The 26,530-nt window shown below is 41.4% G+C and overlaps 2 protein-coding genes across 3 annotated transcripts in view; one reads left to right on the top strand and one right to left on the bottom strand.

The window, feature by feature from the left end:
- Positions 1-2,428, top strand: part of HDGFL3 (HDGF like 3) — a 38,677-nt gene extending 36,249 nt beyond the window's left edge. The window contains exon 6 of the mRNA XM_054169106.1: positions 1,342-2,428. Coding sequence (XP_054025081.1) covers positions 1,342-1,347 — 6 coding nt within the window. The 3' untranslated portion in view covers positions 1,348-2,428. The remainder of the gene's footprint in view (positions 1-1,341) is intronic.
- Positions 2,193-25,631, bottom strand: TM6SF1 (transmembrane 6 superfamily member 1). Of its 2 annotated transcripts, XM_009897282.2 has the most exons (10): positions 25,470-25,631; positions 23,175-23,278; positions 21,799-21,896; positions 20,706-20,809; positions 19,771-19,853; positions 18,280-18,401; positions 13,002-13,106; positions 10,856-10,948; positions 9,750-9,869; positions 2,193-4,303 (listed from the first exon to the last, which is right to left on the bottom strand). In XM_009897282.2, exons 1-10 carry the CDS (start codon positions 25,559-25,561, stop codon positions 4,112-4,114), a joined length of 1,113 nt encoding a protein of 370 aa, XP_009895584.2. In that variant the 5' UTR covers positions 25,562-25,631; the 3' UTR covers positions 2,193-4,111. The 2 variants fall into 2 exon arrangements, with proteins under 2 accessions (XP_009895584.2, XP_054025080.1); XM_054169105.1 differs by lacking the exons at positions 2,193-4,303; positions 10,856-10,948; positions 13,002-13,106; positions 18,280-18,401 and having other exon boundaries at positions 9,753-9,869.
- Between the last annotated feature and the right edge of the window lie 899 nt (positions 25,632-26,530).

The following is a 26,530-nucleotide window of genomic DNA, read 5'->3' on the forward strand; positions in this document are numbered from 1 at the left end:
TACACCTTTTGGGGAGAGGCAGGGCTTGGGTAGTTCCTGTAAGCCATCATTATATGCATGAGCGTTTTATAATAGCCTCTTATCATGTGCTGTTAGTCAGGATGTAGCAGGACCTCCTACACGGAAAGAGCAGGTTTCCATTACTTACTGTTTGCAGATGCCTCGTAGAAGAGAACAAACACAGCCTTTCGTTCAGAGGCACAGCAATCAGACTGGCATCCCAGACTGCTAACTGGGCACTCCTGGGCTCCTATCCTCTTAGACAGAGAAGCATTATAGCCATGACATCAGGCACAGCAGGTATGGTGGGCCAGAGGGGAAGAGAGCTTAGCATCCAGGCTGCTAGTGTAGGGATGTAAAAGTGTCTTCATGTTCTCCAAATCTTGTATAAGATGAAACTTCTGACATCTCCAGTGGATTTAACCTGTACTCTGCCATTTATTCCTTGCTTTGTTTTCTTGAGGGATCACATCAAATACAGTGCTAATTCCCTCATCCTGCTTTGTGTGCTGTGCTTCTTTCCATCTGTCAGAGTGTGCATCATTCGTGCTCTGAGTCCTTTACAAAGGAAAGGGATGCCTTGCTTTGATTAGATGGTCATGTAGTCATGCTGCTGGGCAGAAGTAGGGTGTGCCTGTGCCTGTGCCTGTAGGTGAGCTTCACTGTGTCTGCTTAATATGAAGAAACTGAGTCTTGGAGACACTTGCCACGATCACATGAGGACAGCCTGATGCAGTTCCCACTAATGTAAGTGGAAGCAGGAGCTGACCTTGATTCCAGTCATGAAGTGGGAGTTTCTTCCTTTTCTGTCATCACCTTACATTGGACTCCAAGCCAGACCGTTTCCTTTTCAGAAACAGCATGCAGACATGCTAGCTGTGAAAACCTCTTCTTTCGTCCGACTTGCCAAGCGTTCATTTGTTTGGACAAAGGGTGTTCTCCTGGCAAGCCGTGCAGGACGCAGCAGTGCCTGAGCTTTGGCCTGCAGCCAGTCTGTGTAGTGGGAAAGTGCAAAATGGGGTTGTGTGAAGTGTGCCACCAGAGTCATAAATCAGTGATTGGGGAAAACAAAAATCAACCCACATACCTGGCTGGAGCTGCTTGTTTGAATAAAGCCCTAAGCGTTAACTTCTAAACTGTGTTCTTTAATATTTTGTAGTGTTGTGTTTGGTGGATGTAACATAAGCAGTTTTCTCTGGAAAAAATTTCTGCTCAAGCTGGCCAGGCGGTTACTTGTACCAGTGACTGAAGCGTGGGAATAAGGCATTCCAGATACCAAGTTTGTTGCAGTATACTTTTTCTTACATTAAATGTGATTCTTTTTTTCTCTCTCTCTTTCAGACTTAACCAACATAATGACTGCTGAATATTAAGGGAAAACACAAGAAGGTTACATGTTTGGTTGTCTAATATTCTTGGATTTGATATGAGTCACCACATCTGTCCATTAGTATCATCAACAGCATCCCAGTTTGTATGCACATTATTCACATTCCTATCTGTTGTGTTTGCAGAAATGACATTTTACCCTTTTTTCTAAGGGTTACTTTTTGATTTTCATATTATTCGGTTGCATGAAGTTGCCCTTTACCAGTGGCTGAGGTTTATGAAATATCACATACTTGAACATACTTTAGATTCCTTTTCCAGACAGAAAAGGTGTAACTCCAAATGATGCCATTCTAAATCGGTGGGTTTTTAACAACCAGTAAATCTTAGAAACGAGTCCCCTCCATACAAGTACTACGATAGATTTCACCTACAAACATGATTTAAAATTTCCCCATGTCCATCCTTGCTTGATTTGTGATCAATTTACGACATCAAAGAGAAATTTCTCTTCGGTTGAGATCACCGCCAAGTTCAATAATGTAATAAAATACCCTTCCTTCTTAGAAGTACCTAGCTAGTTATACTCTTAATACTTCTCAAAACCATGATGTAATGTACACTATCTGACTTAGTTCCTATATGTGGAGTTAGTGAAAGTCTTTTTGTGTTTCTTTAGATTAATACAAGGATTTTTTCCAACGCCAACACAATTTGAAATCGTTCATTTGGATGCTTTCCATTTTTAAGCTTACTGTGATATAAGAACCCTATGGGAAACCAAAAGAAAAACATCACTTTTAAATACCGAAAGGCTTAAAAAAGGATGCTGTCATTCTGCCTTTTTGTTTGGGTTGGTTTGGTTTTCTTTCCTTTTGGAAATAGAACTAGACTAGTAAGTAAGCATTCCAAATCCATTACTCTGTGTACATTATTGTTGCTATTGTGATAATAGAGATTTTTATTTATTTTTATGCCAGCTTTTATTGTGAAAACATATTTAGTCTGGTTTTATCAATCCTTGTTATGCTTGTCCTTGGAACATCTTTTGCGTATTCAAGGTTTGTAGTTGATGAGTTTGCTGTAAAAAAAAAAAACTTAAGAAAAAAAAAAAAAACCACGACAAAAAAACAAAAAAGGCAACAAAAAGGAAACAAAAAAAAATGTATTGTTTTTACAGAATAAATTTATTGGAATGTGTATTGGGAGTAAGGTTTGAGGTTGTAAGCAACTAAGTTAGCGTCATATTTGGCTTCATACGTGTAATAATGTGAGGTATTAATGTAAGTCAAGTATTAAAGCAAAACATTCTGTTAACATGAGTTGACCATAAATAGATACCAGTGCAGGTGAGATCTTTATTTTTTTCTGTACTTTGCCTTTTCTGGATAACAGGAGGTTATTAAATTCACCTTGAATGTATTCAAAGTTTCTTTGAAAACGTTACAAGTGACACTGGAGGCTCAAATACCTGCTTGGGAGCCAGCGTGTCCTGCTCCAGCCCAACGGCTCTGGGATTGTCTGTGGGAGGATGGACTGGGGTGGAGGCATCTCAAATTGTAGCCTATGTGGAAGGAGCCAACAGCAGGGAGGCTGGGGGCTGGAGGGAGTTGTTGCTACGGTCCTTTTAGCCAAGAAGCGTTGCCTGAGGTGTGCTGTGGTTATTTTGGACCTGCCCCTTTGGCTGGAGGTATAAAACCCTGGTTCACTCCTCTGAGCACTGCTCAGTGTTCAACAGGAGAGCGTTAAAGCATGAATTGCTCTGAAAGTGTCCCTGTGCAGAGTGCAACGCACTTGCACATCAGCTGATGCTCTCTTGTTCCTGATTAGGTTTAAAAAGAAAATTCAGTTTCTCTAAACCCAAACACCCCAAGTCAACATGCCGAAAGAAGGTGTTTCCAGTTCAAGTGTATCAGCTACGCTGATCTGTGAGAAAGGCACTGAGCTACTGCTTTTAGTATAAATAAACGTCCAAGGCATAAGAAATACTGTAACTGCAAACAGCAACAGAAGCTACACAAACCCAGGTTGCTGTATTTGCTGCTACTCAAAGTAGCTGTGGAGAAGAACAGGGCCAAAACCCCTCCTCCTCTCTGGAAACACATGCTATGGTGTAAGACCCAGTTCTTCAAGGTAATGAGCCCTCCATGCCCACTTCAGAAGTGCTCGTAAGCACATGCTTAACTTCAAGCGGATGAGCAGTCCTTGCAGCAGTGAATCCTTTAAAGAATTAACTAAACTCTATGATTTGCTTATCCTCTCTGGAGTCTTACCGTAAGAGTTGATTGCTTCTTAAAAGATTTCTTGGGATTTTTAACGAGGCTGACCCACAAGACATACTTTTGACAAATAAAACATGTGCATGTGACAGAGTTATGTATGGTAATTTCTCACACTTCCAAATGTTGACCTTCACCTTCTACAGTAGCTGTGTATTTGCTAGCACTGATACTCCTCAGTGTGTGAAGGCTAAACAGTGACATCATTATTATGGTTTAACTTTGTGCAGTATTTCTCAGACTGTCAAAGCAGCTTGCTTAAAAATAGCTTTGGGAACTAGCGACTCGCTGCAGCGCAAAGTCAGACGGTGAGAAGCGGTACTGAAGGCAGTCGTCTTTATTTTCCCTTTTGGAGTAGGATAAACAGAACAGCCCATGCAACTTGACACAACTCTGCGCTCTTACACATCTTACACGCTTCATCTGGCTTCCAGCTGAACAGTTCAGTTACATCCCAACTCAATTACAAACACCGCCAGGAGGAGGAGCTGCACACAGTTGCGCTATTCTGGTTTTTCTTCTTGTTTTGTTTTCATAAAAAACTCTGGCTTGTTGACACACCTGTAAGCCAGCAGCTGGGGGAGAATCCCATACATTATGTTCAATACCAGGAAAAACTGTTTTGCTTCTTCAGGGACTCTGTAGATGTAAGGAGTTCGAGCATGAAGAGAAGCACCAATGTGGGAGAACTGAGCCTGTGGTGTGCATATAATGTAGATATTAAAAAAAAAAAGGTAAAGTCGATGTGTATTTTGGAAAGACAGCATAATCTGCATGCAAGTATGCATCTCCAGTGGCATCTGCCAAGCCAGCCCTTCCATTCCAGAACTATCCATCATACTTTTGCACAGTGGTATAAAAATACAGTCTAAACTGAGATCATTAGTATCTTGGTACAAGAAGCAGAAAGAGAACCATCAGTGGCATGGTAGGTTTGCTTTATGCACATGTTGGCACTGATCTTTACACCAGGTCTAGGATTTCACCCTTGGTTTATAGTTGACTATTCATACAACAGGGTCAGTGATCCTGCCCCAGGCGAATGGCTACTGCAGTGTGCACCACCAGTAGAGATCTGCACTCAATAAGCCTCAGCCCAGCAGTGGGGGTAGGACTCACACCCACCTAGCTGGGAATGCTGGAGTTAGCATCGACAGGAAGCAGACAGACACACACTCTGAACAGTTAGAAAGTAAAATCTTGGAAGTTACCCAGTCTTCCAGATTCTGACCCCACAGCTCACGACAGTTTCAGAAAACATCTGCAATATTTGGCTTTTGGGCTGGGGGTGGTTCTGAAGGTTAAGTTTAGAGTGGAGGTTATATGCAAAGCCAAGAGCACTGGGCTGAGACATATTTTTAGCATAAACAAGACACTTAAAGATAGAAGCACCAGGATAGTTGCTGTCTTTTGTCTCCATCTGTTACCTGCTATTTCAAGCCACAGCTCATTAACTATTGTGCATCCAGTGTTTTGTTATTATTTAGTAAGTCAGTAGGGGAGGAGCTCTGAGAAGCTAACCATCAATTTGATCTTGAGCAGACCTTGAGAAAAGGCCACCAGGATTTTAGTAACTATGGCCAGATCATGTCCACTGTTCTGGCTTCAGCAGGAGCTGGACTCCCAAAAAACACACATTTGCTCACTTAGCAAAGTAGAAAGTGAAATACAGGGCAGGTGCCTTAATATACACCCCTCTAGCAAAAGGTTAGGCTGGAACTATCCATCAGAACAGAAAAGGGAATTGGTTTTCAGGTGATTCTAATAACCTGCTCTGAACAGGGACAGCTGATCTAGCAAACCTGAGTCAGGAAGTGGAATAATTAAAGAAATCAAATACAAACACTTCAGCAGAGCACCACTTAACATGCTTCTGTAAATAACTATTGCACAGTAAACACGTTCAGGAGCATGCTATCAGTAGCCTTTTTTATATCAGCCTCTGTCTCAAAGCCTATTCTCACCTGTCTCAGGCAGGAACTATCTTTGGCACCTGGGTGGTCTTGCTCAGATCTCTGCTACCTTTCCTTGCCTTGGGAGCCATCTCAGCCCAGGCAGCTGGAGCATTAGAGCTCAGCAGTGAAGTTCTCCTGTTCTGTGAAGCAGCCATTTCCCAAGCAGAGAACCAGCCACCATCAGGCATAAGGTAGGAGGTTTGGGTCTGTCTGATGTTCACCTAGGCACTAACAGCTTCCTGGCAGTATTTTAGAGCCTCTTGGGGTGAACAAGATGCTAAGCTATGAACTTCTCTGTGGAGGACTGTAAGCCCTGCATGTCTCTTAAGAGTGGCCAGTGGTCTGTCACTGTAAGTTGATAGAAAATTCATAATAAGTTGAAGTAAACCTTGTCAACAAGAGATGTAAGGCTCTGCATCTGAGAGATACAGTTCTCCCAGTTTCCTACATGCCTCCAAAGATGTAAGCCTTGTGTGGCCTTGTCTCTTACATGAGTAGCAGCACTGTGGTGATCTTTGAGCATTATAAAAAGAAAGAGGAGAAACATTTTGTTCTATTTATAGGCCATGAAGATTTTTACTAGCTAATGATGCACTGTGTAATGAAATCATTGTTTATTAGACTTGTTTTTCAACATAAGACATGGCTTTTCCCTTTGATTACAGTCACCTGGGTTTTTTACAGAACATTTTATTTGCCTGCGTGGAAGTTGTTCTAAATTTCATGTGTTTCCTTTTCACGACTGTATTCTACTTCTGCAACAGTCCAGTCCTGCTTTTCTCTCAAGTGCCAGGCAGACTCGTACCAAGTCCATCATTTTAAGCAATAAGATTAGAGCTGTTAGTTCCTGCACATCTCTGTGCCTGTTGTGCAGGAGGCTGTCACTGTGGTGAAAGCAGCCAGAGTCTGTTGTGTTACTTTGCTGTGATCAGGTCCTCTCAGCAACTAAGCCATTTACTTGGTGCTTTCTGTTACTGAACCCTCTCATGGTGGACAATTTTGAAGATCAAACCCCTAAACCTCAGCTGAGAAATCAACCAAAAACTTTGAAGGTAGCCTTAACATGCAGCCTTTGTTAACCTTGGAGCCTCTGCCAGTCTGCTGATCAGGCTGTCCCACAGCAACTGGAAGCTGCCTGGTGCTGGACATGGCACTACTGACCTTGACAACTGCAATTTGTATATGCCTGCTACTCATGAAGATTCTTGCCTGTATCAAATAGCTTAGGTTTGGTTATTACTTGTTTTTACTTTCTTTTTTTTTTGCCTGTAACCTAGTCTTAGGCAGTACTTCCAATATTTCTTACCTTGCAGTACAGAAAGCCCTCCAGCTAGGGACAGAGAAGGGCCTGGAAAAAAGTTGGGAGTCTTTTTTTCACTCTGTGCCTTCTTTCTAAAACTAAATTCAGGCAAAGACTAACTTGGTGTGGAGGGATTTGGCCTAGATCTTCTGAGCCAAAGGAAAGCCATCAACTAGATTACGAAGCGAGTAACCTAGAAACATGTTCCTTGGGTTTAGGTTCTCTTGTAGGCTAGAGGCACTGCCACCAAAAATTGCAAGGATTAAGGAAAACACTTAGATGGAGAAGGAGTAGAGACAAGCTTGCCACACCTGAGAGAACAGGGAAGTAGGCTATGGAGAAGGGGTGAGACACAACAGTTTGGATTGCAGGGCTATGGTTATTCACACCTTCTCAGGTGCATAGAGCTCTTTGTGTAACGAAAGCTCCTGGTACTTCAGTCATGTGACATTTAAAAAGCTTCTTCCTGAAGCTTCAGAAGGCCTAATAAGGGTCACTACTTGAGTGTGGAGTCTGGATGCTGGTAACAGAGTAATTCAAGCTGAGAGCTATATGTAATTCTGAACAGCAGTAAATGTTTCCTTTGTGTGTGAAAGGCTGGGCACTTTTAGAGGTTCTTCGTTTAGGTGCATCACACAGGATTTGGAGACTTGTTTATGTAAAAAGAGCATCTCTCATAATGATAGAAAGAGCTAAAATCTGCACGTTCTGCATCTGTGGGAGCAGTGAACGCTCCCAGGGAGCAGTGCCCACTGTTTCCATTGATAGATATTTACCTTCATTGGACCTTTCTGAATAACAAAAAGCAAAATGTGTTTCAGTAAGTACATGTTTTATATACCAGTTACAATGTCTTAACTTAAGAAAGCAGTAGACAAACCTGGAAATGTGTTTTGTGCCTCAAAATGGCCAAAACAAAAAATAATATAGAAGTCCTCATTTCATTGCCACATTTCTTTTGTTCCAGATTGCTCATAGTTCACCAAGTCATATCAATTAATTCATGTTCAGATGTGGGATGACTGAAGTTCATTCTGCAGTACATTAAAGTAAAAACAAACAAACAAAAAAACCCCCTCCCAAACTTAAAGAAATGGTCTGAATCAGAATAAAATGTGAGGGGTGTGCAGCAACACACAGTTCTCTTAATCAGTTTTTGTCAGCTTATGGCTTTTGCTTGTGTCTAGGACAAGGTTTAAAGAGGAAAGTGACAAATTTTAAATGGTAGCTTTGGGTTGTCAGTAGCTTTCCTTCTCCTCTAATGTGTAAATCACCATTATCTTGAAGCCAAACCACGAGGGACAACGGGAGGGGTTCTAGGCTTCAGCAACAAGTATTGCATGCATTAATCATGCAGCTAAAAGGTACAAAGTGCTGTTGAAAACAGTGTTTGCTGTGGGAAACATTTAAAAGAAAGAAAAACAAACAAGCCAACCACACACACACAAATAACAACAAAACAAAACCCAACAAACAAAACCAAAGCAAACCCCCCAAAAATAAAACCAAACCAACCCACCCAAAATCATCTCCAATCTTAGAGGCTGAGCTCTTTCCTAAGTCTGCAAGATTATGATGGTCAGCACACTGATTTCTGGTTTACTTTTCCTTCTGCTATACAACCTTTGAAGGGGTAGTTTCTCTCCTGACTGTCTAGACAGATCATGAACCTGAATAGCCTTATCAGCAGAGAGGCTACTGACCCTGTCTTGCCTAGTTTAGCCAGCTTGTGGGTCTTTTTCTGATTAGATTTGGGCCACACACAGATCTATATTATTTATGAGATGTTTGAGCATCTGAACCTCCTCATTACTGTTTGCCAGATTCTGAATTTTGATTAAAATTTGGCAATTCAAGGTTCTCCATAAACTGTTTAGTAAAAAAAAGAAGTCATTCTCTGAGATAACTGCTGATAAATAACAAATAAAATGTCACTCCTCTCATCCTTGCTGGACAGTGGAGCTGGGTTGTAGTTTGTATCCGTGACTGTTCTCTCAGGCCTGAGGAACAAAGTGTTGGGCTGTGTTTGTCTCATAGCAGTACTTGAATTACACTTGCTGCCGCGTCCCTATGCTCCCATTATTGTTGCAGGATTACATGTGTATTTTCTGCATTGTCTGGATGCTCAGAGCACATTTCAGTTCCTATGTACAGAACAAATCAATTGTCAGTATGTCTCAACTGTTCAATGGTCATTTCTATGTCAAGAGCAGTCATTTGCTGGTTCCTGTCGACTTTTCCTGGTTTGGTCAGTCTTGTAAGCGTCAGTACCATCCAGCAATTAATGCCAGTTGTTTATTTAAAAGAATCAGAAGAGAATGAGTTAAGAAAGTGTGATCATTAGTGTGGCTTCAGCAACACAATCATATCTCAGTGTTACTGTGGTTTGTGGCCCAGGAGGTTCCTGGTGTTCGTATCAACTGATATCACCAACTGATGCTGTTCATTTTGTGTGACTTGTTGATACTTTTTCCATTTGTATTTCTCAAACTGCCTGGTTGGCCAACAGATGTAATGGAAACAAAGTATTGTACTGTGCTGTTGTGTTTGGGGTTTATTTACGTGGTCGACTGTTAACAGCTTTAAGATAGGCTTCCTTTGTGGTCTCAGCTAAAGAGTCCCTAGTGCTTAGTAAGGTTTAAATCAGCCAAATAAAAAGATTCTGCAGGAGAGAAGTCTGCTAAAGCAAGCATGAAGTCACCAGAGACATGTAACAGGTTTGATTCTTCACTCACTTAAATTAGTTTTTTATGGATACAAAAGGTGATCTGAGTTACCAGGCTGTAAGCAATGCATGGGAAGATCAAGCCCTGAGCTCCCTGTTTATTTCATAGCTCAGTGCTTATTAACTTGTAATTCAAGAGCGAACATTTTGCAAGGAAATACCTGAGCTAGTCCTCCGGCATATATAAGGGTTATATCAGGCATCCAGGAACAACCAGGTACCAGCAGGCCGTACAGAGCAATCACATGGTATGGCACAGAGTAGAACATGTATGCCAGCATCTGCATTTTAAACAGAAGTGTTAGTTGTTTTGCAGTGTGAGGGAGATGTATTTAAAAATTAGCCATCTGCTGACTGAGGAGTTGAGACTATTCAAAGCCACACTCCTGGCAGCAATGATTCCCAGGCCTTTTTACAGCTCTGTCTTAACTGAGAAATGGGTTTCACACCTGAATGCTGTTGAGTGGATCCAATTACCCTAAAGCCTCCAACAATAATGATGACTCTTGCCATTTTACTCCACCCAAATCCACTTCATTCCAGGATGTGTTTGCCTACCCTTTTGCCATCTTGAGACCATGCCAGTAAGCATGGCTTGACCTAACTCAGCCCAACACAACAATATGGGTGTCCCTGCTGCCCTTTCAGCTGAGAGGTGTGAGATGCACCCAAGCCACCCTTTCCTGGAAAGAACAGGTCCAGCAGAGGTACTTGGTTTCTGCTTGTTGCCTCTCACCGTGTGGGGCCCTGTCCCCATGCAGCAGCCAGGGTTGCAAGAGTGGCAGCTTTGCAGCTGCTATGACTGTAAAGCACAACGTTCCCTTCTCTGCGATGCTTGCGTGAATAGGGTTTGTAAAAAGTGTCATGCTTCAAGGCATGTGTCATTGGTGACAGGAGCATAGATGAGTCTAAGGATGCTCCCTAATACTGCAGCCCTTTTTGACCTGTTAATCCAGACTGAAAGTCTACTTTGCTCCTCTGAGGAATGGTCATAAAAAGCATGTGGATCTGTTTCATGGACTATATCAAAGGAAGGTGGAGTAACTAGAATGGGTAACTCTAACAGATTTGAGTCTAAGTCAAGTTTATCACAATGAAGACCTGGAACCCTGCAATAGCTGTAGTAGAAAGTAGGAATTAGCAGTGAACTTGCCTTGAAACAGTACTTCCCTTACTCATCTTCTCATCTGTGAAACCCATTGCATCATCTTTGCACCAGTTAACACATCACTTGGTAACACTCCATGCTCCCCAGTCAATGCTTTACCTGAAGCTTAGGATAGGCAGCAGGATCTTTTATGTAAGGCTCATGCAGCTGGATATATAACCGGCAGAGTTCAGCAGGGCAATCCAGAGCAATCTAAGAAGAATTTTTAAAACTTCCCATCAACAAAGAGTCTGTTTTCAAAAGAGCTAAGCTGACACCAGCCCTAGAAATACACTAGTGGTCTGCTGCACTGCTACCCTGGAGGCTTGTTCCAAGTCTGTTGCAAAGGTGATCCATCAGATCATCAATTAAAAAAGCTGAAATTCAGCTCAGAAGGGTTAAAAGGAGATGCTGACAGCCTGCTTTAAAGGTTTTGACTGGAAGAGAATTCAGTCACTTGGTTATGCTGAAGCAAAAGTATAATTGATACTGATTTGCTCTGATAAACAGATTTTAATTCCACCAAATAAGCTTTCCAATGGAAAACCACTCAAACGGTGGAAACTTCAGGTTAAGCACCCGAGTTTAGGATAGCAAGCTATAAATGTAGTCCAAGAAGGGCTGGATTGTGGCAAGGTAGCAGTGGAGAACAGTGCAGAGGGACAGGTGTTACTTAAAACAATTTTTGAAAGAGAGTAGCAAAGGAGAGATTATTGAATTTGATAGTAAGAACAAAGTTCCTAACAATATTAAGAGTGACCCAGTTGCAAAAATATTTCCTTTTCCTAGTAGCCCTTAAAACTACTAGAGAAAATGCTATTCTGAGTTAGCAACCCGTGCCAACAGCTGCCACTGAAGGTGTTTTATGGCAAGGCATCACTAATGCCAAGTTTTCAGGACTGAGCAGGAAGCTTTGCACGTTGTAATTTCATGTGTATGTGTTTTGTGACTTTGAGGGAGAAATGTGAAGGTTTACAAACAGTGGATATTCCTCCCTGTTAATTTCCAACATGGCATCCAAGAAGCAGGTCTGAGTGGACTATAATGCATTATGTTTTATTAGGTTTTTCATAAAATCATGGCTACACAAAGATATTCAGTTGCTGCCTGTAAGCAATTCCTGTTTGTTGAAGGAAATATACAAGGAAACAGACAAGCTTTCAAAATAAACAATTAAAACATCCTCTGAGATATGAAGTGGTGGGATTGCAGAACCAAGTGAGTCTTTAGACCATGAGAGTAACACTTCCCATGGTGAAATTACAGGTAAACCAGCTGATTAATTTGCATCAGGGGTGCCCTGAGGTAGCATGATCTATAAGAAATAAAGCAGTCTGTGACAAGTTAGACAAAAAAAATATTTTTGAGAAGCAAGTTGTCAGAGAAACAGCAGAAGATGAGAAAGTAATGTGAGCAGCAGAACTACAAAAGGCCAGCCTGTGCTAGGTAAATAAAATGTTGCTTGGATACTATCATCACTGCTCGCTTGAGCTGTAGACAGAAAGGGATCTGCAAATCAAGCCAGCAGGCAGTTGCCTAAGACACCTAAACATCTGAGCTCTGATCAGTGAGTGATATACAACTTCCCTTCTGCTTAAGCAGAAAATGCTTTGGAGCTGACAAAGGACTGGATTTACCTACTACCGGATTTATCTACATCAAGCATTTTCTGTCCTGATTAATTCCCTCAGACATTTTAATTGAATCAACTATGCTTAAAAAGCAAACATTTTAAAGCTATCAGCTCTTGGTAAGTAGAAGCCAACATGTCTTGTTTAGGTAATGTGGAAAAAAAATGTCTTTTTGTTGTATTTTTGGTTTGGTTTGTTATTTTCCAGTGGCAATGTTCTCTGCTGTCCCATGCAGTGTAAATTAACTTGGCTTTCTATATATGTGCCCCTCTGTTTAGAAGCACACAAATACAGATTTAACTTAGTGTGTCCCTGTGTTCTTGGCCATAAATATAGCACCAGACCAATGAAAACAGTTTTAAATCATGTTTATCTGCATGGGATGCTGGTTACCCTTGTGATTGTGCACTTCCTTTTGAAAAACATGCTTTACACAGAGCAAAATGGAGAAGCAACGTGCCGCTAAGTATCATGAAGAATAAATTTGTCCTTTTTTTCAATCCAAGGCCTATTTCAACCCTGAAAGTCACAGGATTTCCCTAGACTAAAATGTACGTGCTTTCTGACACAGGCACAATGATTTCAAAGTTTGACTGAGAATTAGAGGTCAGAATATTGAAATATCTTCAACTTACCATGCCCCTAAATATGCAAAACCCCGTTGCTAGAATGAGGTACGCAGCTAACATTAAATCGATTGGTCGTCTTAAGAGTCCTTTCTTCTGGACCTCCTGAACCGCCTGCAACACACAATGTTGACTAAGTACATTCTAGTTCCACATGACCTGTATTTAATACCAAATCAGTCACTACCAGAAGGGCAAAGTGATGAAACATTCTGATAGATGCAGTTAGTTACATTACCCTGTTGATCCACTTATCTCACAGACAGAAAGTTTTCCACAGCTAAAAGGATGACTTCAGACTTTACAGGATACAGTGAGGAAAATGACTCTGAATAGTCTAGAAATAGATGGATCCAACTAAAGCCACTGCAATACAGATTGGATTACTTTCAAAGCAACCTAAATCAAGTGATCACTAACTCTGCATCTGAATTAATTTTCCTCAGTGTCCCTATGTAAGAACCTTTGGAAATGTAGGTTTGTCTCAAATAGTTGAAGTTGAATCTAACACACTTTACATAAGGAGTATTTGGAGGGGCAACAAAGTGAAGGTTCACCTCATTATTAACAATGAGTGATGTTTTTCATCACTCTGTGACACTACTGAAATTAATGGAATACCACTGGAATAAAATAAAAGCTTTTCTGTGGCCAGCTGAGTTCTCTGCAGAGTTCAGTGAGCAAATAATACAACACGTAATGCAGACCTGGAGAATGTAATGTGTGTGCCTATGGAGCATCTAGAAAATGCTCCTTTCATTCTTTTATCACTGTGTACTATTGATGCTCTGACAGACACTGAAGGTCTTGTTGGCATCTGGATCCCATCTGTTCTGTACCTCCGTTCATCAGCTCAGAACAGGACTCCCCTCCCACTGCAATGCATCAGAGGGCTGATGTAAGTTCACGCCCCACAGCAGAAAAGGCCATAGAGATATTTAACATGGAAGACGGCTTGGTGCTTGGTTGCATGGTTTAGTTGATTAGGTGGATTGGATAATAGGTTGGACATGATGATCTTGAAGGTCTCTTCCAACCTGGTCTATTCTATTCTATTCTGCTTAGTAAAAGATCCATGGAAATAATTTGAGGTACATTTTCAGCCCCATGTAGTCACAGACAAAATTCTAAGTACATCACACTGTCTTTCTGTAGTTCAGTGGGAAAAACTTCCCCATTTATATGTGTTACTCATTTCCTTTTCCTTTTCATTAGCCATGTGTTGGCATGAAGACAGCAAAAGAAAAACCTGATTTCCTTCCTGTTATACACTGGTGGAATTATCTCCAAAGCACAAAACAATAATTAGGATGTAGAGGCACAGTCAAAAGCACTCAAGATCAAGATACTCACAATGAAGTTATTGAAACAGGAGAACTGATCTTGCAGGCACAATTCCTGAGTAAGAACTGCAAGATCTGAATTGCAGATCAACAAAAATAAGGCTGTTATAAAATCTTTCATAAGACTCTTCATTTTTTTCTTTTATAGGATCATTTTCAGGGAAAAGGAAAAAGTGACACCTTTTGTTTGCTTTTCAAACACAGACACCAGGTCTGCAGTATGGTATCACTTCAGAGTATTTAAAATACTACTGTAGGAATGTTTATAAACTACCTGCAAAGAATGTCTGTATTCCTATGAAAGACAAATGCCTCCTATGGCTGCTGAGCTGCAAGTCATTTTCAGACGTAGAGTTCCTGAGGACAATGGAGAGCTTGAGTGTTGATACATTATCTTTCCACTTTTGTCTAAGTATGAAGCTTAGATATATATAAATGTATGTATCACTCCTCCTTTCAATAGGTCTATTAGATTAATGTGTGTATTCATTGTGATCACAAAGCTACAACAGAATTTTGTACTCAGAAGCTCTGGAGACAAAGCCAATATTGGTGAAAATCACCTTTGGTCCAATACAAGTTTGCAGAATTGCCAAGGTACAGAAAACTCACACCTCTTTTTCTCTGTGCATACAGAAACACAAACAAATGAAAATACAATGCTTAAGAGAAAAAAAAAAGGGGGGGGGGGGGGGAGGGAGGAAGGAATAACAAAGAATCTGAAAGCATGCAGCTGCTGACAGACCTCAGCTACACAGTACTTTTGCCTTACCTTTCTTTTACACAGCAAAGTCACATCCATGCATGCTACAATGAATGGCATGTTAAGTACCCTGGCAGAGTAGAGATCACCTGCCACAGGTTTACCATTTACTGCAAAGCAGCATTGAACTCTGCACAGATCTCACCAACCATGCAGTTTCTTTGTGTAGTAAGGAAGTATTCAGGCACGCTTTGCAATCTCTCACTTCCAGGAGAAAGCTCTTCTCCACAACTTCTAAGAGGCTCCTTACATGATCAGTTGTAAAGGATTAGAATATTCTTGTGTGCAGTCCATAGAAGTCAGTCCATTAACAGAATTAATGCACATAAATTCAGGTTTGCACATGAATCCTTAATGGATTTCACATTACATTAAACTTTCCTGAGCTGCTCCACCTGTAGATAGATAAACCTGCTGAGCTTTCTAAACACTGCAGCACAGCTTGGTTTGCTTCTAGAGGAGGGCATAGCTCCATTCCCCTCCCATGAATCCACTTCTGTTAGGAATCATAGAATCCTTCAGGTTGGGAAAGATCCTCAGGATCCAAAACTTGATTACCTCTTCTCTGTCCTCACAGTGATTTTATTCTTAAACTACCTGGTTTATAATATTCTAGCAGTGAATACCTTGGCCAACAGAATATACCTTGCTTCTGTTGCTTTCATGTATGTCTTTTTCTACATACTTGCACTATTTTCTTCCTACATCTTTTAATACCAACTCTGATAAGGATAGCTAAAAAAAAGTTCAGTTTTACAGCTAAATTGCAAGGGATCTGTGGAAAAAGAGCTAAGTATTCCCAGGACTTACAATGATTAGCTAACTGAGAAGTTGCATTACACACAATTATTTCCTGGAAACTTAACAAATTGAGAAAAAAATCATAAGGAATTTAAATGTATAAAGTTATTGAGCCCAGATATTTGGGATATGGAGCATAAATTAGGTGTGAAGGTAAAAAATTACTTCTAAAAAAGGGGAACTACTTAGTAAGGGTAGGAGGCACCAGTGAAAGGAACCAAGGCTTGTTCCTATGACTTTCTGAGCAAGCAAGTTTAACTCTACACAAAAGGATTCACTACAAAGTGCAGTGTTACATTTTCAGATTGCCAGCTTTCTATGCACTCTCTTTTCGAAACAGAATTAAACCCCTAAGTTTTCCTGCAAAATACACCAAAGTGCAGTATCAAACCCAGCTAAGCAGTTTAGCTCCTGGTAAGCATAGGAAACATGGCTAAATTTCAGCAAATAAGCAGTTCATCAAATATTTTCTGTAACAGACGTTTCAGTGGTGTTCTCAGTAGTAGGAAAACAAACTGGGACCTCCATCCAAAGGGTGTTCTCCCACTCCAGCAGGAGTAGGGAGGTGATTTCCCCCTTGTTCTCAGCTCTGGTGAGGCCACACCTTGGGTATTGTGTTCAGTTATGGGCACCTCAATACCAAAGAGAAGTCGAGGTGCTGGAGCCAGTGCAGCAGAGGGCAATGAAGCTGGGGAAGGGCCTGGAGGATAAATCTTATGAAGAGTGACCGAAGGAGCTGGGGATGGTTAGTTTGAAAAAGAGGAGGCTGAGGGGAGACCTCATTGCTGTCTACAACTACCTGAAAGGATGTTGTGGAGAGGCTGGTGCTGGTCTCTTCTCACAGGTAATTAGTAATGCAGCTTGAGGCCATTCCCTCTTGTTCTAACTGGGTAGGTTTAGACTGGACATTAGGAAAAATTCTTTCAGGGAAAGAGTGGTCAGGCATTGGAATGTGCTGTCCAGGGAGGTGGTTGAGTCACCAACCTTGGATGTGTTTAAAGGTCATTTGGATGTGGTGCTTGACAATATAGTTTAGACATGAACCTTGTAGAGTAGGATTATCAGTTGGGCTTGGTGATCCTTAGGGTCTTTTCCAACCTGAATGTTTCTGTATACATGATGTATACAGGGCAAAAATGGCCATTACTACCTTTACCTGCGCTGAACTTCTCTATCCTGATTGCTCTGACAGATGTGTTTCTGTCCAGAATTAGTGATGCCTTTAAGTAAATCAGCTCAAACTGCTTTGGGATGGGACATGTGGCTTCCTATATATGTGTGCTGAGGGTAGGAGAGGGCTTGGCACCTGAAGTCCCTCACAGTTTGCTTTCATAGTGATTTGCCCTGGAAGTGGCAATTCTGTAGCCATTCTTCAAACTTCAGGAGGTACTAACATCTGTCTGTACCTCTCTTTCCAACTGAAGAATCACAGATGAATAGCTGAAGGTTATCTTTCATACATTTCTGGGAAAATCTGTCAGCACATCACCTGCTGCTATTCTATGTATAGGCTACACCACCTGCACGCTGACTGCCTGTTAGCTATGGGATGGGAATCAACTCCTTCACCTGTGTTAATGTTATCAGTTACAGAATGAGCCTGACTGAGACCTAGGAGCTTGTGATGCAAAAATATTGATTATATTATTTACAAGTGATATGGTGTGCTGTGGCAATAAACTGGCTTGTTTATAGCAATGAGGAGTTAAAGATGTGTTCTGTGCTTTATGCTGCAGGCACATTTAAAATATTTCTTTTTTTTTTTTTTAAATTAAAAGAGTGCAGAAATTATTGTTACACTTTTTGATGACTCAGTTAATCTTATTACAGCCCAACTCTTACATTCAAAGACAAAGCCCTAAGGAGTTTTAACTAAACATTAGTTTTGCAGATTGATTTTATTTTTCTTAAGTGTGTAAATCTTCATATCAATTAATGTATAATGTCTGACATGTACAATCAAATATTGCAGAAAAGACATTTAAAAAATGTTAAATTACATTAAATCTATAAGAATATTTTCCTGCAGATCTTCTGTAAGGACTTTGTGGTGCTTTGTGAAGCTGGTACACGCCAATATTTCCATCAGCTAAGAAACTGGAACAGTCAGAAACGAGATAGAGGGTAGTAATACAATTACACCTAGAAATGGGTTCTTTAAATGTGAGATTCTTGTGCCTTTTCTTTATCCCACCACAACAAAATAGTCCTGCAGTATAGATACTTTTACAGTGTCTACACAGCCCAGCCTCCATTGTCGTAACAGTGAACAGTCACAGGACATTCCATGCTCACCAAGGGACCTATAAAGCTCAGTAGAAACAGCAAAGCCTATTTCAGCCTTCTTAACAGTAGCCAGCACTTAAAGACAATAATTTACCTTGACTGGAGCGTCGCAAGGCGCCGAAGGTTGGTTGTAAATCCGGAACCCAGCCCATATGGGAAGGCAAATATATGGTATGCTCAAGAAAAAAGCAGGGCACAATTTTGTTCCATATTTACCTGTTTAAAATAATTATAAGATGTATGGGAATTTGGAAGCTGTGTTGCAAAAGAGTTAAAAAGTATCCCATGTAATATTAAACCCGAAGCAGCTCTGGTAATGCAAACATAAAACATTAGAAATCACTGTTAAAGCAGAACACAAATCTTGTGGAAAATCATGTGCTCAGTAGTGGTAGACTCACAGGTGGCAGAGATCCTATCAGACAGGAAACCATTTCAGAAATTAGGGGTTTTATCAGAGGACAGGAAGCCACCTCTATCTGCAGTAGGCAATCCTACAGGATGGGTAACTTTGAACTCTCTTAATGGAACCTGCTTCAAATAGACACAATGGTCTTTAAAAATGGGGAAGAAAGAAATGTATACACTTTTTAAGATCTGAGTTAAAATTAGTTTTCAGAAAGTCCTGATTTCTCTCCAGGCTTATTTGAGTACAAAACACAAATTCAGAGACCTATCCTCAGCCCAGGTAAGTCAGGAAAATCTGCATCTTTTACACTAGCTACTTGTGTTGTCAGAAAGGAAGGCAGGAGGCATGCTCTTGAGAACAATTTTCTCAGCCTTCCCTAGAGGAAAGAGGAAGAGATATTATCTCATTAAATCTGACTCTTTTCTCTGTGGTGTGTGTATATCTACAAAGGAGAGAACTAGACTGGCCCAGGCTGTGCTATGAATATTCCTCCTCTTGTTATAAAAAATAGGGCCAGGGCAAGCTGACTACGGGACTTGGACACATGAAGATTTTTCTCAGTTGAACACTTGTCAACTTTGCATCAATTTAAGCTTTGTTAAAAAGGAAATCTTTCATTTCCACCTGCCAGTAATAATGGTGTAGAAATTTTTATTACAGTTCTCAGCCTCCAGCAACACAGTTATGCACCACTTTATGTCAGAAATCTAGCAATGTTAAATTTATTTTGAAAATACAGTAACTCCCAGATTGCACTTTTGAAGGTGATTTAGATGCCCTTTGTAGAGTGTTTGAAAGTCAGACTACTAAGTAAATTGGAAATTTTATGCAAAGTAAGACTGATATTTTAATGATACCAAGAGACAGTTATTGTCTCATTGTTCAAATTAAACCTAGTTTGGATGAACTCATGGGTATAACAGAAGACAATACTTTTCTTTTCCCCCCTTGACAGAAATGTAAATTGAAAGGGTTTTTAGTTTTCCTAGTCTCCATCTTCTCTTCTTCATATTTATATTCTGAAATATCTTGTTATCTCTTTTCTGATATTTCTAAAATTCTTCTTTCATATTGTTACAGGAAAGAATCAATACTGCAATAAGATATAGGTAGCCTTATACTGAATTTAGGAAATGCTTCACAGGAAAAAGTCAGTCATATAAATTGCATCCTTACCCACAATATTTCCAGGCATAAAGACAATGATGCTCATGATAATGGAACCTAGCCAGTAGAGGCCAATGGATCTATAGCTTTGTCTGTTTAAAAACAAAAACAAAAAACAAACCAAGATGTAATTATTGCACTAAAAATCCCTAAAAATCCCCTACCCCAAATCACTCTCAAGTATTATACTAACTGCCATGTCATAGTAAGTAACAGTTTTAAATCTGTACTACAAGTCAGTCGTGGATTCTTGCCCCAGAAATCCTGCATTCATTAATGTGTAAGAAGGTTCTCACATGAACAGTACAGGATTTGTGCACACTCAGTGTTTTGCTGTTAGGTTTCACTCCTCTGAAGGCTGACTGCATGATTTTGCACATTACAGGTTGTACAACAACAGAGAGGAATTAGTAATTAATACATACTTAATTCTGGCGATACATCTACCAGCAGTGGGTACATTAACCTCTGGAATTTAAGTACTTGTTTTCTCAAACTATTTATTCAACAGCAAGAAAAAACTAATCTTTAGAAATAACCATTTTCTCTTAAGCTGCATGATACTCTCTAACATGGATGAGCGCTCATTATCATGCTAATAGAAAATATGTTACTTGGGGAGGAAAAAAATGGGGGTTTTCACATGTGCTTTTGACATGCATCTCCTTTAAGCTTTCCTTCTAATTAACACACAGCATGCACATAGGCTGTATTCTCTGCTGCAGAGTGACAAGACAGACTACAACTCAATGCATTTGCTGGGTTTATTCAGCTGAGAGAAAGGGTAACTTGGTGAGGGTACAATTTCTGAAAGTAATGACAGACATTTGAATTGTGTGGCTTTGGCCTAAGACATGAAACATTCCTGAAAAAAACTCTGAATACTGCATAGGTTATGTGAGAATGCAAGCCAAGTAAACAGTACACAAAGCAAAACTACTCACTCCCATGCAATAGCTGCCACCATCAACAGATACATCAGATAATGAGCAGAGCCATCCCAATAGCAGATCACATGGCCATAGGCAGTGTTCAGATAGGGTTCACCCTATGGAACATTTATTTTGAAAAAGATACCATAATTAGAGGAATAATAACAAATAATTAATAAAGAACAGCAGGAAGTCATTTCAGAAAAGTAGTAGATGTTCTTTCCATTCAGAGCTACAGTTTTTTGACTGACAATACATGTTTCCAAGCACAACCTTGCTTTAGATAGGGTCATGTATAATTAAATCAGTTCTACAGTTTCAAAACAGGATGCAATAAGGAAGAGAAACAGTTACATATGACTGCCAGAATTATTGTGCTACGTTATGAAAAGATTGCTTTTCCATATTTTAGTGACAAAAGCTACAAAATCAAGATGTATTTCACATGGTACAAAAAAGAAAGATACATTTAGCAACCCAGAGATCTACAGCAGTATTGCAGATATTGATGGCAGTATATAACCTTGTAAGGTCCAACTCACTTCATGCTAAGGTTCGCGGAATCTTTTCAATGACTTCAGTGACTTTCACATCAAGCACTTACTGAGCTATTTTTGGTGGATGTTGATATTCAGCAGCCAACAGATTCTGCTGACTGGGTATCTGGCATCACAATTTTTTAACTCTACTTTAATTCCTTTTACTACAGTGATTAGGCAAAATAAAGGAGCAATTTTGTTTATTTCTTGGTAACACATTTGAGAACTGAAGTACTCATCCCCTCCTCACCCACTCCTGAGTGCTCTCTATGGCTTTCTACAAAGCTGTACAGCCTAGTCAATTCCCACAGATGTTAATACAGAACAGCATTACTTAAACTAAGTGAAATAATATTGGAGCTCAAAAGGAATGGTATTTTTCCCAAGTGAATCAGTGATTTCAAGTCAGTGAAGGTTCTGTCCACAGCAATAATGAAACAGGACAATGACCAAACTCAGAAAGATCCCCTTGAACATGTAAATGGCTATTTTTCTGTGATAAATACTACACCAAGTTATTTATAGTAAAGATTTTGTTTACATTTATAAGCAAAACTATTGTTTACCTCTCTCAAGTAATGAGTCATGAATCCATCAATAATACCATCCTGTTCCAGTCCAATTATTAGATTCACTACACTGGTAAAGGCAAATACAGCATAAACTGCAAAGTGAGAAAAAAATAACACATTAATAAACATTTGGCATCACACAATTGCTTCACAGTCTGATAAATTCAGTCTGGCAGAGATCTGTTGAACTAGATGCATCCACTTTGAGGTCACAGATATTTGAAATACAGCATAACATTCCCCCATAGCTTGGCACTTTTAATTAGTGGTTAGTCCACAAAGTTCTTAGGAAGCTTTTCCTGGAAGGTGAAATTCTGCAAAGCTGTAGGCTCTGCTTCCATGGAAAGCCAGCGTCTGCTGAAAAGACTACACAGCCTCTCTAAAATCTTGGTCATGCAAAGTATACAATCTTGACTGTACTCATCTCTTGGAAAGGAGATGGAGAGGGAAATGTGACTTGCCATTTTTGGCAGCGAGCAAGGCAAACTGCATTAGCCACGTCAGTCCATAGGAGATCTACCTGACAAGTTAGCGAGTCACTCCTTTGAGACAGGAAATTTATTTGCTGCAAGCTTATCTTATTTATTTCCTTTTCCTTCAGCATGAACTGAGAGTTTACAAACTCATGCAGAACACCAGGGACAGACACCTTTGAGTTGTAATGAGGAGGAAGACAAAGGGCAAATACAAGTGATGTGTATGCTGCTCTATCGGCCCATCCTGCAAAGTTCCAAAAAACAGCAGTGTTTCTTCTTCTAGATTTTTGCTGTAAGGTAACCTAGATTTAAGGTTTACTTTTAAAAGGTAATTATACCTCTATTCTTTTATGGCAAAGTATCAATACAGAAATGTTTGCCTGAGTCTGCAGACAGCCTGAGCCAGTAAGCTGGGGTGGTTTAAACTTTCTTGTATATCATAAAAGTGAGTCAACACAGAAGCCAAGTAAAAATGGTGGAATCAAGGAATTCAGTCATAGGAACAACCAAGCCATGGAGGCCATTAATCCAAAAGAGCGAAAAATCCCAGATGAGATATGCATGAGAGGTCTACTGTGGTGCCTAAGTGCTAATACAAGCAGGATCCTAACAGAGGGGGTATGACCACATTCCAAACACTGTCACAGCCCAACCAGGGTGTTATTTATCCTTTTCACACAGGCGGTGTGGTTGTCCCTAAGCTGGATGACTTCATTGAGGAGAATAACAATTTTCTGAAGAAGTATTATTTTTTCCTCATTTTCCCCACAGACTTTCCTTCTTTCTTGGGTCTTTAGCACCTCACCGGACTGGGTTCTGAAGCCATGCCTTAAATGTTTAATCTGAAATAACAGAACATGTTCAGAATTTAGCTTCATTATTACAAAGACATACCATAAAAAAGAGGGTCTTTTGGTGGTTTTCTTTTGACAAGAAGACGAGCCAGCAGAGCAATAAAAAGCAGGACCAGCAATCCGACTGCAACAATTGCCCAGGAACTGTAACAGTATTAAAAAGAAAAATAATTTAAAAGAAAGACAGAGAAAACAGAGTTTTGCTTCTTCAGCTTTTCTTGTCAGCTATCCTCAAATGCACAAACTTCTAATACTTTAAATTACCATTTTCCAAGTCCAATGCATAGACTGTTATAGTAATAATTTTACACTTTTGCAGAATTTCTGTGATCATTAAAGAAAGAGAGAGAGAGAAAATACAAAACCAGCTAGATAAGCAACATATTTGGGAGCCTAGATTTGTCCAAATAAAATCAGTTTGCATACTAGTATGAAAAATGGTGGGAAACTTTAAGGGCCAAGGAGAGGTGAAAGTCACAAACAGTTTTCAAGGCCAAAACAGATCATTAGGGACATTTAATCTGACCTCAGCAATAAATTATCCACTCAGGAAACTACACATTCACAAATAAAACACATCAATCCCACAGAATAGAAATAGCAGTGTGAAGCATCCATGATCGATACAGGTTTCATTTCTAGTTATGGAAGTGCTACCAAAGCTCTCTCCAGCCCTATAAGACAGGGTCATTTTGGGGGGGGGTGTCAGTAATCACTGCAGGTGGGCTCTGTCAAGAAAGACCTTCACTCAGAAGATGGGGCTATAATGGTAGCACATGTAAAGTGGTATTGGAGGAAAGCACAGAAATATTCAGCATAAAGCAAATTTGTCTAATCCTCAAGAAAATGCAAGTTTTAAAACTTAGTTTGAAAGTGTGTAAATTTTATTTAGTTCTCTTTAAGACAGACTTTCCTTTTCAGTGTTCACTTTTGTGCTTGTGCATGGGGCAAAAAGAAAAAAGGAGGGGAAAGTTAGGTAAAGCTCAGAGGCATGAGCTGAAATTATTTGGCTCATGATTTTATACATGATACCACATAGTGTGTCAAGAAAACAAATTGTGTCCAAGCAAATAATACTGCTGTGACAATTTCAGACTTACTGGAACTTGACTTAAAATTATTGCAAAAAAATTGCAAGATGAAATATTTCAGAATATATACACAGATAATATCTGAGCCAGGATGAGCAGTACTAGCTTGTTGATTTATTTTATGTTTTGAATTTTCCGCTAGTCTGTTTTCCCAGTGATGAATTTCTTCATACCATTACAGCTGTTAATGTTGCAGTGACTTCACTGCAGTCTATCAGTTTGAAATAAATATTAGCAATGACTCAAGGAAGTCAGCATGTGTTATTTGGCATTTTTCTAGCAATGAGAAAGACAAAATTAAGTTACTGGCCAATGAGAAAGACAAAATTAAGTTATTGTCCAGAAGGACAAAAATGAGGAAGGAACAGATGCAGCAAAGCATTAAAAACACTAAGTCAGTATTTCTGCAGCAAAGCTGCAAAACATCCCGGGCTGTGGTGTCACAAAATACCACACGGACCATTAAGTACATTGTTTTTCCACGAAGAAAGACCCCTCTTTTCCAGATCTGCGGTTTATTTTGGTTTGTTTTTTTTTTATGGCAGAGCGAGCGCATATGGACATTTTCGGTTAAAGCCGGCGCGTCTCAGGCGGTGCCCTGAAGCGTGCGGCTCGGGAGGTCTCAGAGGCCGGTGCGTTCTTCCCTTCATTTTTAAGCAGAATGGGATTTCCCCTATCGCCCTGATAGGAGAGCCAGAAAGAAGCCGCCGAGCCCCTCAACAGCCTTCCGCGCCCTCTGCCCCGAGATTCAGGGCACGGTGCGGAGCCAGGCGATACCTTCCGGGCTCGTTTGTCCTTTCGGCGTCACGAGCCGACCCCGTCGGCGAGTCGCGTACGGGAGTGGCGGTGACCCGAGCTCTGGGTACCCCGGGACACGCTTCAGGTGATGCGAAACCGACTGTTTTAAGGGTTCTGGGCGGAGCGGTCACGCTGGGCTCCCGAGCCAGGCTCCCACTCACGTCTCCCCGGTTGCATCTCGGCACGGGTCCGTAAGAGGTCCCGGGAGTGGGTCTCCATCTTCCACTCGAGTGGCTCCCTGCCGGCGCCCAGCTGCCCGCGGCGAGGCCCGACCCTCGCTCTTCTCTGCCCTGCTCCGCCTCTCGCCCCGTGCCGCTCAGCCCAGCGGCCGCAGCTGCCCTCTCCTTAGCCGCCGCTAAAAATACCCCACCGGGCTCCCCTGACCACCGGCACCTCTGTCAGCCCCGCCGCCCGCCCTGCTCCCCTCCCGGCCTCGCCCGCCTCACCTGCCGACGGCCGCCAAGCAGTTGAAGAGGTACGTGACGGGGATGGCTGTGAGGGAGAGGACGAAGACGCCGGTGGCGGCCGAGGCGCTCATCCCAGCGGCGGGAGGCGCCGCCTCACCTCAGCCCTTCCCGCCCGCGGCCCCGCCGGCCTCTGCCCGCCGCTCGCCGCCCGCCCCATCGCCGGCGCGCGCCCCCGGCGGGCCGCCCTGTCCCGCCCCGCGCGGGAAAGGTTAAATCCGCCTCAGATACCGGAGCCGCCCGCCGCTCCTGCCGCGGCTCGGGGAGGGTACCGGAGCTTTCAGCCTTGCCCCGGGGTTCGCCCCACTGCCCCTCGGCCCTGCCCTGGGAGTAGGGGACGGCCCGAAACGGTATGTCGGGGGTGATGCCCGCACGGGGCTGTGGGCGTGGGGCCAGTTCCGCGGCGACGGGGAAAGACCGTCCGCCGGTAACCGCCAGCGAGCGGCAGGGCCGAAACGCCAGTGACCACTGCAACAGTTGAGCTATGCGTTGGGAAAGAGGTTTCGCACGTTAGTCGGCGGTGACTTGGCAGTTCCGGGCTTACTACCGGGCTCGATGGTCCATCCACGAGTCCGTGATGCCATCCTGCAGGTGGATGCCGTCGTGTGTGCGGTGTCCCCCCGGAGCGATCAGGTTTTATGGGAGGTGGTAGATGGAAAAGAAGTTTCCTCGATCTGACCTGTGCAGGAGTCTCTCAAAGAAACCCATACGAAAGAATTATGCATCTCTTTTGGCATCAGAATTTACCTAGAGTTTTAAGAACAGGGACCTTAACATTTTTTAAATGTTTTAATTTGGGAACTTACATTTTCCATTTAAATGTCAAAAAATCCCCAGATATTAGGGCATATGTTAGGATTTATCCGGCAGCACTTTTTTCTGGCTTCAGACTATGCATGAGTCTCAATACTAAACTGTTAGTGTGCTAACAAAGCTGAAATATTCCTTGTGTGCGAGGCAAGCAGACATGAAAACCACTGTTCCTAGAAGCTGCTGAGCATTTAAATCCAGGACATTTGCCAGACAGAGTGCACTTTTAGTCT

The sequence above is a fragment of the Dryobates pubescens genome, chromosome 17, assembly GCF_014839835.1.
Source record: "Dryobates pubescens isolate bDryPub1 chromosome 17, bDryPub1.pri, whole genome shotgun sequence".
Lineage (NCBI taxonomy): Eukaryota > Metazoa > Chordata > Aves > Piciformes > Picidae > Dryobates > Dryobates pubescens.

What these genes read in the sequence shown, in the direction of transcription:
- TM6SF1 (XM_009897282.2), bottom strand. Translation starts at nt 25,561, where the DNA reads ATGAGCGCCTCGGCCGCCACCGGCGTCTTCGTCCTCTCCCTCACAGCC. An exon ending in TGACTCATTACTTGAGAGAG is followed by an intron (nt 20,810 to 21,798) that starts GTAAACAATAGT and finishes AATGTTCCATAG; the next exon opens with GGTGAACCCTATCTGAACAC. An exon ending in CTTGCGACGCTCCAGTCAAG is followed by an intron (nt 13,107 to 18,279) that starts GTAAATTATTGT and finishes TGTGTGTTGCAG; the next exon opens with GCGGTTCAGGAGGTCCAGAA.